Below are 16,205 nucleotides of genomic sequence, written 5' to 3'. Positions count from 1 at the left end.
TAACTATGTCATATGCTATCCTGAAGTTGTAATTTAGTACTGCATGATCGCTTTTGCTGAGTGGAGGGTGATATATTAAACTGTCAATATCATTTTCTTGCCTAGTAAATATGAGATCTAGCATTGAAGGTACATCGAGTCCTCTTTTTCTGGTGGTTTCCCTCACATGTTGCGTTAGGAAAAACTCTTGCACGAGATCCAGGAGCTTTTGGTCCCAACAGCTTTCTTGGCTAATTATATCTAGAGTATTCCAATTTATATTTGTATTAAAATCGCCAGTTAGTATAATTCTTTCCGATTTCTCTTCCATTTTATGTAGTAATGCTCTTAAACTCTGAATTGTACTCTCTGCCAGGTCCTCATATTCGTCTCTTTCCCATGTGTTTGATCTGGGTGGCATGTACAAATTGGCTACAATTACTTTCCCTTCAGATGTGTTGATCTCTACTGCAATCATTTCTACTTGTGAGGGTATATCTAGTTTTATTTCATTGACTTTTAGATTTTTCTTAGTTAATATTATAATTCCTCCTCCTTTTTTTAAGTTTCTGTCTCTTCTCCATATATTGTATTCCTCTAAGTTTAGTATGTCATTGGATATCCTTGGTGTTAATTTTGTTTCAGTTAGGCATATTATATGTGGTTCATTTTCTCTGACATAATCATTCATCTCTAGTAATTTAGATACCATTCCATCCACATTTGAGTACATCAACTTTATCATCTTGTTTATATACTTGTCATGACATGGTTCTACTGCCTTCCTCCTTTTCATTCCCTCCTGTTTATGTACCACTTTCGTACTTGCAATCCTATTACTTTGTAAAAAAAATGTGTTCTTCTCCTCTTCTGATCTTCCCTCATTTTTTGTTCTTGCTTCCTCCCTCTTCTCTTTCAGTAATTCCAGTTCCTCTTGTGTTACGCATCATATTATCCATACATTTTTGAACTCCTCTTTCTCCATAAGATTCTTTGCATTTTTTAGTATCTCTTCCACAGTGTTTAAGCTCTGGAAAGTTACCTTTAGAGGTCTTGACTTGCTTTTCTCGTATTTCCCTAACCTTTTGTGATCCTCTATGTCTTTACTACAGATTTCCTCTGATACTTCTTTCAATAAGCTCATAACATTTGCCATCTCCTTTTTGTCTCTTGTGATCTTGTTTTTTACTTCTTCCTCTTCTATACCAGTGATTACTATAGATTTGTTGATATCTACTGAATCTCTAACTAACTTTGGATTGTTTTGGATTATTCTTTTCACTTCCTTTTAATGCTTTTTACTTCCACCCTTGTTTCTAAGTCTTTCTTTACTTTCACCATTTCAGCATACGTGGTTTCCACATCATTTTTGTAGCTTTGCACAGCGTCATTCATCTGTGTTATCTTCTCCTCATTATCACTGCTCTGGTCTATCAGACTGCTTACTTGCCTAACTGTCTCTGTATCATTTTTGAACTCTTCCATAATATTCTCGTGATTGACTACTGTACTTGCCATTTCACTCATTTTCCTCCTAAGTGTACTCAATTCCATTGTTAGTTCACTGACGGTTGTGTCTTTCTTGTTGACCTCCCTTCCTAGTTTTTCTATTTCTTCCTTTTGCAAGTGCATCTGCTTCTTTATTTCATCAATTTCATTCTGGAAAGCCATCTCCAGTTTGTGCACAAGTTCAACCAGTCTATTGTGAGTCTCCATTTCAACCAGTTCTTGGTAGAAATCATCATCTTGCTTACTACCTTTATCCCTTTTCTTTTCCAAATTTGCTTTACTAAAGTATGTGGCCATTTTGCAATACTAAAAGCACAGAGTACTTACATTCCCTGGGGCAGTTGTAGTCTAAACAAACAATCAGCTGATTGAGCGCATTCTTTTGCTGTTCGGTTCTCTTTTCTGTTTGAACAAGTCTTGTTTAAACTTCTTCTTATTTTTTTTTTTTTTTTTTTTTAATAATAAAAAATCATTTAGTCTAACCTGGTACAGAGCTTGACTCATATAAAGATACTAATTTAGGTAATGCCACTGGCCGTGCTGGCTCAGTATGGAGCGCTGTCGGCGCACGTCTGTTCTCCTTGGTAGCTGCTGTGTGTGTGTGTGTACGTGTCTGTCACCCCACCAGCCAATCATAGTGGACCGTAGGTGGAGCGATTTTGACATCAAATCCCAGAGGCGGAGCACTTACCTTCAAACCAGCTTGGACTGAGTATACTACTACTACTACTACTGCTACCAGCAGCACCAGGAGCAGTAGAGAAACCCTGGTCCTTCCGGGCAAGCAAAACCATCAACTGCTGGCATGCAATCGCCCCTGAAGGGCTGTCTCATGCACTGAACCAATTTTCCCTTGTGGTGGACAGCATCTTACCATAACAAAGCATGGGAAAAAGTGTGGAGGTTTGGTTCCTAAATGGATACCACAATTACATCTCTTCATCCAGTTAACAAGAGCATCAGAATAGGCTCCACATCACTCCATTATTTGGTTAAAAGGTTACCACCCAGCAGTGTGGATACTTTCCTCTGTTACAGGAAACTGTTAGGCTTGTCACCAGTGTAAATCACCTAAGAAGTAGTACACAGCAATATATCATGTGAGATGATGGTTACTACCACATACCACAAAGAGCTGTTGTGTAAATCTGTTTGTGCAAATCATCAGAAAACAATATTAAAGTTACACAGAAATTTATTTTAACCCCTTCGCCACAAGGGTGACTAATCTTGCGTATTACCATGTACGAGGCTTCCCTCCCCTGTTCCCCCACACTACTTTTCCAGGGAAAAGCTGCTATCTTACGAAAATAGCTATGGTGTTTTGTATGTCTGTGTATATGTGTGTATGTGAGTATATGCCTATGTGTGTAAGACTGAATCTGTCACTGGTTATGCTTGTTATAAAAATAATATAAATCAAAAAATATTTCTGAGTAGGTTTATAAAAATTACAGTGCAGTGAAAGATTACATATATACGAATTAATTCAATGTACTTACCTATTAGAAATGTTTCCTCTGAACTCAAATCTAGTTCTACAATTTCTTGGCATTCACGCCTCTGCTTGGCCCAGGCTGTGGCATATCCTGGCTGTGCCACTAAAGATACTGTACAACATACTTCTGCTCCAGTACACATAAATGCGGGGCAATTTCATTATTCCCATGGAAACAAAAGGCGGATAAAGCTGTACATATCACTTTCTGAAACTGGATGCCAAAAAATGCTGTTTACTTTACCCCTTTTCTGTGGGTGTTCACTGAAAAATTTATTTGTCTTCTTCTGTCCATTCACATTATTGTTTCACCACATCTGCATAAAAAAATAGCTTGAAAGAGTCCAAAGGCGACACAATTTCAGATTTGCTGATCGCTGGGTTCAGCCCGAAAAACTCGGTCGTAATTCAGGCACGTGATTGGGACGTGTGTCAGTAAATATGTAGCATATCAACCGCCAGCCACCTTCAATATCTTTTTCATGAATATCATCAAATTCACCAAATTCATCACTCTCAAGTTCTTTACTTGACGAGTCATTGATATTCGAGTCTTGAGCCGACAGCTGATAGTCTTCATCACTCGAGGAATCTCGAGATTCCTCAAGAATACACTGTGATTCAGCAAAATTCACTGTGTAGGGAATGACAGTACACTCTCCTATGACACAAAGTAAAGACCGATCCTGGGGGGATGCAGAGGTACTGTCCAATACGCCATCAATCACGTGCCCTCCCATATATATATTGGAATTGGGTGAAAAAAAAAAAGTGGGTGGAGCTTATTATATCCTTAGTAATATATACAAGCCCAAATGTAAGGCAGTAGCACAATAAACTAAACCCTCTGCTGTCTCCTTTGGTGGCACTGATATATGACGACACAGAGGCATCATAGTGTGCACGCACTGGAGGGTTACGACAATGTATAAGCGTCATCGTGGTGAAAGGGTTAACAAAGATGACTTAACTTCCTGCTGAGGATGTCTATGATCTTGAGAAGACAGTGTATCTGACTATAAGGATAGATTTCTTCAATTCTACTGACCTTATTTTTTCTTTAAAAAAAAAAAAAAAAAAAAAAAAAAAAAAAAAGGAAATTACACTACCTGGTACTTTCTTTTGATGCTAAGGTTATAACACAAACACAACAACAATACACTCTGCAAAATATCACACTAACCTGTAAAGTGAGAGACGGTGTTCCAGCAAGTCAAACTCATTCACCAGGTGGAAGCACTTACTGCAGATGGTGGTGGAGTGCAGCAGGTGACGAGGCAGTACCACACCCACCACACCTCCCAACTTGTCACCAACACTCACCTGCAGCATCACAATGATACATTACACCACATCACACTTATCTATAAGTTAGGTTTATCTGCAATGCTTCACCAAATGACAATACAGTACTACACACATCTGTGGCCATGCTGTCAGATGAAACACACAGCAACTCATCTGTCTTGATCAACTACATCTGACCACATTCTGTTAGCATACAATACTCAACCATGTGAAACTAACAGAAAACAAGAGTCACAAAGAATTTAACAAAGATCTACAGAATAACAACAGCTGCAGATGATAGAAGAAAATTTCATATCTAGTGTATTTCTAGTGACAAAGTTGCCATTGATTTACCCTTAGCTATGAGTATCGTAAACACCACAGAACTTCTTCATAATATCCTTACACTTTCCACAAATAATTATAAATATCAGTCATTTACTACTAAATTAAAGCTTTATACCACGACACACAATGACCTCTGGGTATACTGTACAATATAGTATATGTTCTACCTTATCATCGATAAATGAAATAAACTGATAAGCCAGTCCCTACTTTCGATACGACGGTGCTCAATGAATCCATGGAGCAAGCAGCAAATGTTGAGTCTGGCTGTGTGCTGTTGTGAGTACTGATGAGTGAGTCACATAGAAGACACACCTCCCCTCGAATACTGCTGCTCTCATCACTCTCACTTCGCACTTTCTTTTTACAAGATGCGTTTGCCTGTCAACAATACAGTACGAAAACTTAATAGGATAATCAGCTAATATTCTATACCTTGGATATCAATGAAGTGACATTTTCAGCATACTATAACCATTTCCCATCACATGGAATGAGGAGAAACACAACTATGAGACGTTAACAAGTATGGTAACTGGTTTACTGTGATATCAAACAAGTCATACCGTACTACGTCATCTATTGCTTGGTTTATATAAATTGTTTAATTCTCCTTATCAGCTGTGCATGTGATTTAGTTTTCACTTTTCCATCAATACATTACCCTCAAATTACTACTAACAGAATGGCATTCACCACAAAACCATTTTAAAAGAATGATCTTTACAAGTGGATAAGACCAACCTTGGCAAGGGATACATGTGAGGCGCAGGAAAGCGTGGTAGTAGCTGCCTCACTGACCCCCTGCTGCTCCTGCTGCTGCTGCTGCACCTCTGCCCCTGCTCCTCCCTCTCCCCCCGCCACAACTCTCTCACAATCTATGCATGCCCGGCACACACTCTCACCACTGCAGCTTTTCTTCTTGTACCCTGAGTGACTGCACCCCTAGCAACAGAATAGGCGCATACATTAGAACAAGCAACATGTGGTCACGGAAAATAAAGATCAATATAACTTAACCCCTTCTTTATCGGAAAGGTGTTTTGATGTACCCCTGTACATCACTTGCCAACACCTAAGAGACACTGGAACAGTGACCATGGTATACTGGTACACCCGCTAATGAATGCCAACATAAGGGCCTCAGGGTAGCTCAATATGGTTGTTTCTGAGGACCTTGTGATGGTAACAGTTCTATGTTTTGACAACAAAAGACTGTGGCGAAGTTCTGATGAAATCAGACATCATAAGCTATGTCATGACCAAGCTCCACTTGCACCAATGGCTTGCTCACCCATCTATGATGCTTTTAGACCAATCATTATTTTACTTAATATTTCTACTACAGGAAAGAGGAAATCATAGGGGCATTAAGCTTTTAAGCCAGATAATGAAGGTAATGGAGAGGGTTCTGGAAGGTATGATTAAATAGGGAGTGAATATTGATGAGATGCAATCTGGGTTTATGCCAGGCAAGGGGACCACTGATGCCATATTCAATGTTCAGCAGCTTCAGGAAAAATATACAGGAATGAAAAGGGAACTGTACTTTGGTTTTGTTGATTTGGAGAAGGCCTTTGACAGAGTCCCTTGAGAGGTGGTGAGGTGGGCAATGAGAAAGCCTGGAATCGAGAAGTGGCTGGTTGGGGTGGTTATGACCATGTATGTGGGTGCTTGCATCCAGGAAAAGGTGAATGGAAACTTGAGTGATGAGTTTTCCGTGAATACTGGAGTGCACCATGGGGTCAGTTTTGAGTCCATTGTTGTTTATCATGTTACTTGAAGCTCTCTCATGTAACTTCAGAAATGGACTCCCATGGGAGATGTATGCTGATGATTTGGTGCTGGTAGCAGAGAATGAAAGGGAGGTGGAGGAAAGATTAGGGAAGTGAAGAAGTGGTATGGGGCACAAAAGCTTAAGAGTATCCATCCATCATCCAATCCTACATTGCCCCATGAGGAGCATAGGAGCCTGGGGATAGGCAAGTTGGTCCTGACATTTAAGATGAGAGTGACAAGCCTCACTCATCCCTGAGTGGCATTACATGAGCAATGAACCCCAACCACCCCATGGATATAAACCTTCACCAGCTCAATCCGATTGGAGTGCCGTAATTACCCACTAAACCACCAGGCACCAAAATTTGGTTATATGGTAAATGCAGAAAAAACAAAACTGATGGTATATAGGGCTGGTGGCAGTACTGTCAAAGAAGAGGGAGACTGGCCATGTGCAATTTGCCACAAAGGCATGGGAAGTTATTCCACCTTGTGCAATGTCTGCAATAAGTGGGTGCATAAGAGATGTAGACTGCAAGATAATGCTGATTTCATGTGTGCGATGTGTCAGGGAGAGCAAATGGAGATTGTCCGGCATGAAATTAATGAGCTTGCTAGTGAGTCTCTTGAGTCTGTGGAAGACTTTTGTTATTGGGAGACATGTTATGTGCTGAAAGTGGGGCTGGAACTAGCTCTGTGGCTAGAGTAAGAAGTGGTTGGAAGTAGTTCAGGGAGCTGTTGCCTCTCCTGACATTGAGAGGGTTCTCCCTCTGTACTAAGGGATCTTCGTATGCAGCATGTGTCAGGAGTGTAATGCTGTATGGTAGTGAGACTTGGGCAGCAGAGGAAGAGGATATCCGCAGGCTCAAACGTATAGAAATGACAATGATAGGTGGATGTGCAGCATGTCTCTGAGTGTGCGGCCTGGGGGGGGATGTTTACAATGGAAGAGATGAGGGGTAGGATGAGACTGGAGTGTATTGGTGTCGTGATGAGGAGAGGTAGACCGAGATAGTTTGGGCATGTGGAAAGGATGGGGGATGATAAATGAGTGGAAAAAGTGAGAAGTGTTAATGTTAGGGGTAGGGTTGCAAGAGGCAGACCGAAAAAAACCTGGGACGAGGTCACTGAGTGTGACCACAGGGATATGGGACTGAATAGGGAAGTTGCCACAGATCAAGCAGCATGGACAGCCACCATTAGGTGGCCAAGGCCGATGCATGCAAGCATGTTGGTGCCTTCAAAAACAAATGAACGAACGAACTATGGATATTGTACTACCGGTATATCTTCTGGAGACATACAGAAACAATTATTACACCCCTCAGACTGCCTGAGATAGGCACAGTTACCACACACTTAACCACAAGAGAAGATGCCAAGGATATTCTTCTCTCATGGTTCTGATAGTGATGAGGAGTTTATTCCTCACGATGAGAGTGATTTAGATGTACAGTATAAGATGATGATGCAACAGTGTCAGATGTGTCAGTGGACGACAGTGATGCCAATTATGATCATGAAAACGATAGCGAGGTTGATGTGAGTGAGGAGGAGGAGGAGGAGAAAGAGAAAATTAACGGTGAGCTAAATGATGCCACACTCTCAGCAACGAGTGGTTCAAGGTTGCCATCACCATCACATATGTACACACATGCTTTACGCTTCTGTCTGCTCCACTTCGAGATGCCACACATAGCTCACAGGGCAAATAAATATGCCATTCATCTGTGCATGACATTTTCTTCAAGCCAATGTGTCAGGCTTGGATCCAAACACAAGTACTTGTACTTGGACTTAAGTACAAGATCTTGAGTACTTGTACTTGTACCAGTACTTTGGATTTTAAAAATCAATGTACAGTAATACCTAGATATACAATACCCCTAGATCCGATATCCCAGCTTAACGATGAGGGTAGAAATTGCACCATACCCCACCTTATGATAGCTAAACCCCGGTTTAACGATGGGTTTTGATTTTTCTTACCGATTTTGATGATATTTTAGATTAAAATTGTATGTTTAGGTTGATTTATAAACTGCTTTTAGACTTCAATTAATGTGTTTTAGCCACAGGTGGGGTGAGCATTGTCATTTTGGGGTACAGTTTACTAAGGCTGATTTTTTTCAAACTTATATTTCACGATATTCAGATTATATTTGTTGGTTTAGGTAAGTTATTTACGGGTGTTAGGCTTAGGTTAGCTTCCTTGACAGCTGTTAGGCCATTTTGGTTGCCTTTAAACCTGTTTTTGGGCTCATCTGGGTGTGTTTTGGACTTGGTTTAGGGGGAACCCAACTCTGGTAAACAGTCCACACTGAAATACATGTTAAAAGTACCCCGACATACGATACCCCACCTAACGATGGGGTTTTAACTAGCCATTTAGATCATTAAACCGGGGTACTCATCTTAAATGTCAGGACCAACTGCCTAGCCCCGGGCTTCTATGCTCCTCATGGGGCAATGTAGGATTGGATGATGGATGGATGGATGCCTGTACTTGTACTTGTACTGTACTTGAACTTGGGCCATATGTACTTGAAAAAAATCAAGTACTTTCAAGTAATTTTCAAGTAGCTACAGTAGAATCATATAAGCTACACTGCTTAAAAAATTAAGTGACAATAACTGCTTTGTCAATGGCATTAAACTGATTATAATAAGTTTAGTATTTACCTCTTCTGTCTTTCTTTCCTTCATTCTTTCCTTGTCCTTCTGCCTATGGGTGCCTTAACTCTTCTGTCTTTCTTTCCTTCATTCTTTCCTCTTCCTTCTGCCTGTGGGCGACTTTACACTGAGTGACAAGCCAAATGGTTTCCTGTACACCAGGAAACCATTTACTATGCTGGGTGGTAACCAAATAACCAAATTTTCGCACCTGGTGGTTTGGTGGGCAATCACGGCACTCCAATCGGATTGAGCCGTTGACGGTTTATATCCAAGGGATGGTTGGGGTTTATTGCTCATGTAATGACACTCAGGGATGAGTGAGGCTGGACACTCTCATCTTAAATGTCAGGACCAACTTGCCTAGCCCCGGGCTCCTATGCTCCTCATGGGGCAATGTAGGATTGGATGATGGATGGATGGATGGATAGTATTTATTTCAAATGACTGAATTAATTTATATCATAATAATAACTTAAGCTCAATCGCTACTAGTCCTATCTGGCAACTCTGGTGCACACACACTTCAAAGTCTTAACAGGCACCAGCATGTTTACCTTCCCTGGGGATAGGGGGGTTTTCAAGAATACTCCCCCAGTATCCCTGCTTGTCGTATCAGGCGACTAAAAGGGTTGGGGGAGGGTTAGTGCCCCTCCCCGGAAAAGAGCTAACTAAAAAGTCGAACAAGAAGCCTCGGACAAGGACTGACCAAAAGATGACAACCAAGGACCGGACAAAGGACATGGTACGGATTGCGACGTGGAATGTAAGGGGTGCAAATGATGAGGTGAAAGAGAGAGAGATTGTCCAGGTGCTTGAGAGTGCGAAAGTGGATGTATATGGAGTAACTGAAACTAAATAGACAGGAGAGAGTGTGAGAGAATGGGAGTATAGATGGGGTATATGTGCAGGAGTAGGTGAGAATGAGAGGGCAAAGGAAGGAGTGTGTATTGTTGTGAGTAAAAGATGGAAGAAGAACATAAGAGATTATGGATCACTTGGCTCAAGGATTGTGTGGGTAAAATTGAAAGCTGGAATACAAATGTGGACGATTGTGTGCGTGTATGCGCCAATGCAAGATCGTGCAAGCAGAGTGTGAGAAGAGTTCTGGACAAATGTGGAAGTGTGCATGGAAAGTTTGGAAGGAATGAGAGAGTGTTTTTGATTGGTGATATGAATGGTAAAGTAGGGAATGTGAAGGTAGATGGAACAGTTGGTGAGTGGGGTGAGCCTGGTGAGATACATGAGAATGGCAGTGCATTAGTGGACATTTGTGCCGGGAGGGGGTTGGTGATAGCCAATACCCTCTTCAGGCACAAAACGATCCACAGGTATACATCGTGAGTGATGAAAAGGGTGAGTGGTGAATTGAATGAGAGGAAGGCAATGATTGATTATGTGTGTGTGGATGAAAGGATGCGAAGACGTGTAATGGATGCAAGAGCTTATTGAGACTGGGGGAGTGGACTTTCTGACCACTACCTGGTGGTGGCCAGAATCAAGATCCAAGTAAGATGGACAAATAGAAGAAGGGAAGGACAGGAGGTAGGAGTAGTTGCAAGGAGAGTGGAAAGGTTACAAGAGATTGAGAAAAAGGCATACATAAGAGAGAAGTGGAGGAACAATTGGGGAAATATGAATTGGAGCAGATGGGGGATGTGGAAGGTGTGTGCAAGATACTCTATCTACCCATATACCTAGGCTGCTTCCCCCAAGGAAAGGGAGGTAGCCAAGACAGGACGACACACTCCCCATTTACTCATCCATTCAAACACATTCATTCGCATCTTAGCCCCAGAGGGGAGTAGGGACAGATCCTCAACGCACCACACCGCACGAGGGTCAATTGCGCAGTGCAATCAGTGACATCCGCAGCAGGGCCCGACAGCAGAGCTGGTTTACCCCTGCCACATCATAACAGACCCATCCCCTTACCCGCACCTGACCTGACTAGCTGATCAGACCAAATGCAGGAGAATATCCCCTCAGGGCTGCGTCATCATTTATTCATTCACAATTTCTCTCCATTTATTTCTGTCACGCACAGCCACTCTTCCTTGCTCAACTAACATCCCTCTCGCATTCAGCGCCCTCTTCACGCTGTCCATCCATCCTATTCGTGGTCTCCCTCTCAGCCATATACCTCTCACATCAGATCTAGTTATCTTTTTCACCAATCGCTCATTATCCATTCTCTCCGTATGCCCAAACCATCGCAACACCCTCTGCTCAACTCTACCAGCCATCTCCGGAACAACTCCAGTTCTCCTTCGTACTTCATCATTTCGCACTCGATCCACACGCGTCACTCCACACATACTCCTCAGACACCTCATCTCCATTACATTCAAACTTTTCCTCTCTGCTACACCCATATTCCATGTTTCAGCCCCATATAACGCAGTTGGTACCACAACACCCTCATACAGCCTTCTCTTTACATCCATTTAAAGCATATGACATCTAAACACTTTTTTCATTCCTCGCAGCACCTTATCTACTTCATTCATTCTAAACTTCACTTCTGCATCTATTCTTCCATCCACAGCAACATGTGACCCTAAATATTTAAAACACTCTACCTCCTCAAGCAACTCACCATTCAAAACTATATTCATCCCCCTACCATCTACCAACCTCGTACACTTCATCACTTTACTCTTATTCACATTTACTTTCGATTTCCTCCTTTCACACACCCTTCCAAACTCCTCTACCAACTGTCTCAATTTCTCCTCTGAATCAGCCACCAGTGCAGTATCATCTGCAAATGGCAGAAGAAATATGTGCAGCGTGTGATGTGATGTGTGGGGTGAAGAGAAGATGGAAGGGGGTGCAAGGAACAGCATGGTGGAATGAAGAGGTGAGACAGACTGTGGCACAAAAGAAGAAAGCATACAATGAATGGATGAGAAATAGGGGCGTGGAAGAAGTTGAGAAGCAGAAGAGAGAGTTATATGTAGAATGCAAGAGAGAGGTAAAAAGATTAGTATGAGAGAGTAAGAAGAGAGTTCATGAGGAATTTGGAAGGAATTTGAGTGTAAAGTGGATGGACTGTAAGAAAATGTTCTGGAAAGAGGTGAGGAGAGTAAGACAGGGTAGCAGTGAAGTTAGTAGGGGAGTGAAAGATAAAAATGGTAGATTACTAGTGGAGAAGGGAGAAAAAGTGAGCAGGTGGAAAGAACACTTTAAGGAATTGTTGAACATAAAGAATGGAAGTAATGCGAGTATAAGTGGCTGGGGAATGGCTGGGAAGAGGGAGGTGAGAAAACAGGAAGAAATCAGTAGGATAGAAGAGGCTATGTAGATCAGATATTCATTCTTAGATCTTTAGTGGAAAAGTTTCTAGAGAAAGGAAAGAAGTTGTATATGGCCTTCAAGGATTTGGAGAAAGCATATGACAGGGTGTAGACAAAGATTGTGGAAAGAATTAAGAATATAAGGAGTAGATGGGAAGTTGTTGAATGCTGTGAAGAGTATGTATGATGGTGCTAAGGCTGCAGTGTGTGTGGATGGTGACCTGAGTGAATTTTTTCTTTGAAGGTTGGGTTGAAACAGGGATGTGTCATGTCTCCATGGTTGTTCAATCTATACTTGGATGGGGTAATAAAAGAGGTACAAGGCAGGGCGGTGGATGTTGGAGTGGCCCTAGTGAGAGAGGGTGGTGTTTGGAAACTCCCTGAACTGTTGTTTGCAGATGATGTTGTGTTGTTAAGCGAAGACGAAGGGGATCTGCGAGGCTTGGTGGATGAGTTTGGGAGAGTGTGTAAGAAACGGAATCTGAAGGTGAATGTAGGGTAGAATAAAATGATGGTCTTTGAGAGAGGTGAAGTCAGTGAATGTACAGTGAGGTTGGATGGTGAGGAAATAGAAATGTGAGTACGTTTAAGTACTTGTGGAGTGTGATGAGTAAGGATGAAAGTTTGGAGGGTGAAGTGCTTGAAAGGGTACAACAAGGAAGAAAGGTTGCTGGTTCCTTGAAAGCAGTGATAAGAAACAGGGAAGTGAGCATGGAAGTGAAAAAGTTACTACATGACAATATTGTGATACCAACTCTGACGTATGGAAGTGAAGCTTGGACGTTGTTGGAAGGACACAAGTCAAGAGTGACAGCTGAGGAAATGAGTTATTGAAGAAGAGGTGAAGTCACATGGAGAGACAGGCTGACAAATGACAGTATAAAGAAGCGTTGTGGTGTGGATGTGGATGCGATAGGAAGCGCTAGGAGGAACACACTAAGGTGGTCTGGCCATGTGGAGAGGAAGGAGGGTGAAAGACTGACGAGGAGAGTGTATGTGAGCGAGGTGGAGGGAGGGAGAGGGAAGGGGAGGCCGAGGATGAGATGGAGGGATGAAGTGGAGAGGTATATGAGAGGGGTGTGATTTGGGAGCAGGGCAGTGAAATGGTGGGGGACAGGGCAACGTGGAGGCGATTTGTTTGTGGCCATCCTATACGGGATTGAGGCGTCTGGCAATAGGTAGATAGATAGATAACTTAAGCTCAAATGCTACTAGTCCTATCTGGCAGCTCTGGTGCACACACACTTCAAATCTTAACAGGCACCAGCATGTTTACTTACTTCCTGTCTGCAACCTCACACTTCAGTAGTTGTCTTTCTGCAACCTCACACTTCAGTAGTTGTCTTTCTGCAACCTCACACTTCAGTAGTTGTCTTTCTTTAGCCACCATTTATAGCACTCAGAATGGCATTATGGCATTATCTAAGCATCCTGACATATGGAGCTGCTTGAAATTACCAGTGGATGCTACGAGTACTTGAAATTTCAAGGCAGTCTGCAAGCAGTGTGAAGTTGGTATATCATGCCCCAAAAGTGACCTGACCTGACCACACTTGACCTCTAGTGACTTAATGAAAACTTCATTTTTTCTTTACAGTCAAACAATTGTGTTCCTAAAAGAAAGTATGGCAAAACTGCCGTGTGTCTGCGTCAATAAGTATTAAAATTAGTCAGATACTGTGATGGATATATACCAAGACTGACTCTGTTGATGTCGACTGGTGACCTGACCTCAAACTTGTATAAGCTTTTGTTGCATGGTGAAGGTAACTGTACATCAGCCTAAAGAGCTAAATTTGTTGGAATATGGCTTAAGGAATTACGTTATGAGACAAAAAGCTTTTGGTCGAATCCGGAATTTTTTTGGTGTTAAAACGTGGCAAATAAATTTGAGATGGCCTATGTCAAGTAGCAAACTTCCATCATTGATAGTTTTTAGCTAACACGAGCATTTTTCAGTGTGGGCATTAAAGCCCCCACCCCACCCCCATTCTCAGCTATGACAAGCATTTTTCAGTGTTGGAGTTATAAGTCCCCCTCATACCACCCCCAACTAGGCCCACAAAGGTTGAGCTTAAATACTTATTAACGTTTAAATATCTGCCATTATTATTTCTAATTTTATTTACCAATCATAAATTGCATCCAATCATCCATCCATCATCCAATCCTACGTTGCCCTATGAGGAACATAGAAGCCCGGGGCTAGGCAAGTTGGTCCTGACATTTAAGATGAGAGTGACCAGCCTCATTTATCCCTAAGTGTTATTACATAAGCAATAAACCCCAACCACCCCTTGGATATAAACCTTGACCAGCTCAATCTGACTGTCTCTATCTATCTATCTATTGCCAGACGCCTCAATCCCGTACGGGGTGGCCACAAACAAATCGCCTCCACGTTGCCCTGTCCCCCGCCATTTCACTGCCCTGCTCCCAACTTACACCCCTCTCATATACCTCTCCACTCCACCTCTCCATCTCATCCTCGGCTTCCCTCTCCCTCTCCCCCCCTCCACCTCACTCACATACACTCTCCTCGTCAGTCTCTCACCCTCCATCCTCTCCACGTGGCCAAACCACTTCAGTGTGTTCCTCCTAACGCTTCCTATCACATCCACATCCACACCACAATGCTCCTTTATATCCTCATTTGTCAGCCTGCCTCCCCATGTGACTCCACAGGCTCCTCTTAACTCATTTCCACTGCTCTCACTCTTGACTTGTGTCCTTCCAACAACATCCAAGCTTCACTTCCATACATTAGAGTTGGTATCACAATATTGTCATGTAGTAACTTTTTCATTTCCATGCTCACTTCCCTGTTTCTTTCACTTTCACTTTCAAGGTACCAGCAACCTTCCTTCCTTGTTGTACCCTTTCAAGCACTTCACCCTCCAAACTTTCATCCTTACCCAACACACTACCCAAGTACTTAAACATACTCACATTATCCATTTCCTCACCATCCAACCTCACTTTACATTCACTGACTTAACCTCTCTCAAAGACCATCACTTTACTCTTCCCTACACACACCTTAGATTCCATTTTTTACACACACTCCCAAACTCATCCACCAAGTCTTGCAGCTCCCTTCATCCTCACTCAACAACACAGTTCCCTGTATCATCTGCAAACAACAGTACAGGGAGTTTCCAAACACTACCCTCTCTCACCAAGGCCACTCCAACATCCACTGCCCTACCTTGTACCTCTTTTATTACCCCATCCATGTACAGATGGAACAACCATGGAAACATGACACATCCCTGTTTCAACCCAACCTTCAAAGAGAAAAATTCACTCAGTTCACCATACACACGCACTGCAGCCTTAGCACCATCATACATACTCTTCACAGCATTCAACAACTTCCCATCTACTCCATATATTCATAATACTTTCCACAATCCTTTCCACAATCTGATTGGAGTGCCATAATTACCCACTAAACCACCAGGCACCATAATTTGGTTATATGGTTACCACCCGGCATCGTAAATGGTTTCCTGGTACAGTATACAGAAAACCACTTGGCTTATCACTCAGTGTAGAGTCACCCATAGGCAGAAGGAAGAGGAAAGAATGAAGGAAAGAAAGACAGAAGAGAGAGTGTAAAGTCACCTGTAGGCATAAGTACAGGGAAAGAATGAAGTATACAATGACTGAAGAGGAAGGAAGGAAAGAAGGAAGGAGGAGAGGAAAGGGCAGACACCCGAGAGCAACACTACACTGAGTGAGTGGATGGTGAGCGCCCCCACCTGCAACATCAAAAATTGCAAACCAATGAAAATATAATTTACTTCCATATTTATAAAGATTGCAAG

The 16,205-nt window shown here is 42.3% G+C and overlaps 1 protein-coding gene across 1 annotated transcript in view; it reads right to left on the bottom strand.

Annotated features, from left to right (window-relative positions):
- LOC145407664 (uncharacterized) overlaps positions 1-16,205 on the bottom strand; it is a 34,637-nt gene that overhangs the window by 9,300 nt on the left and 9,132 nt on the right. Inside the window, exons 3-5 of the mRNA XM_080278534.1 lie at positions 5,369-5,449; positions 4,835-5,005; positions 4,170-4,309 (exon numbers count right to left, since the gene is read on the bottom strand). Coding sequence (XP_080134660.1) covers positions 4,170-4,309; positions 4,835-5,005; positions 5,369-5,449 — 392 coding nt within the window. The remainder of the gene's footprint in view (positions 1-4,169; positions 4,310-4,834; positions 5,006-5,368; positions 5,450-16,205) is intronic.

The sequence above is a fragment of the Coenobita brevimanus genome, chromosome 74 (assembly GCF_032717465.1).
Source record: "Coenobita brevimanus isolate Jiangsu-jjx chromosome 74, ASM3271746v2, whole genome shotgun sequence".
In the NCBI taxonomy this organism is placed as follows: Eukaryota; Metazoa; Arthropoda; class Malacostraca; order Decapoda; family Coenobitidae; genus Coenobita; species Coenobita brevimanus.
The sequence above is the reverse complement of the archived record's forward strand: the minus strand, read 5'-3'. Positions and strand labels throughout refer to the sequence as shown.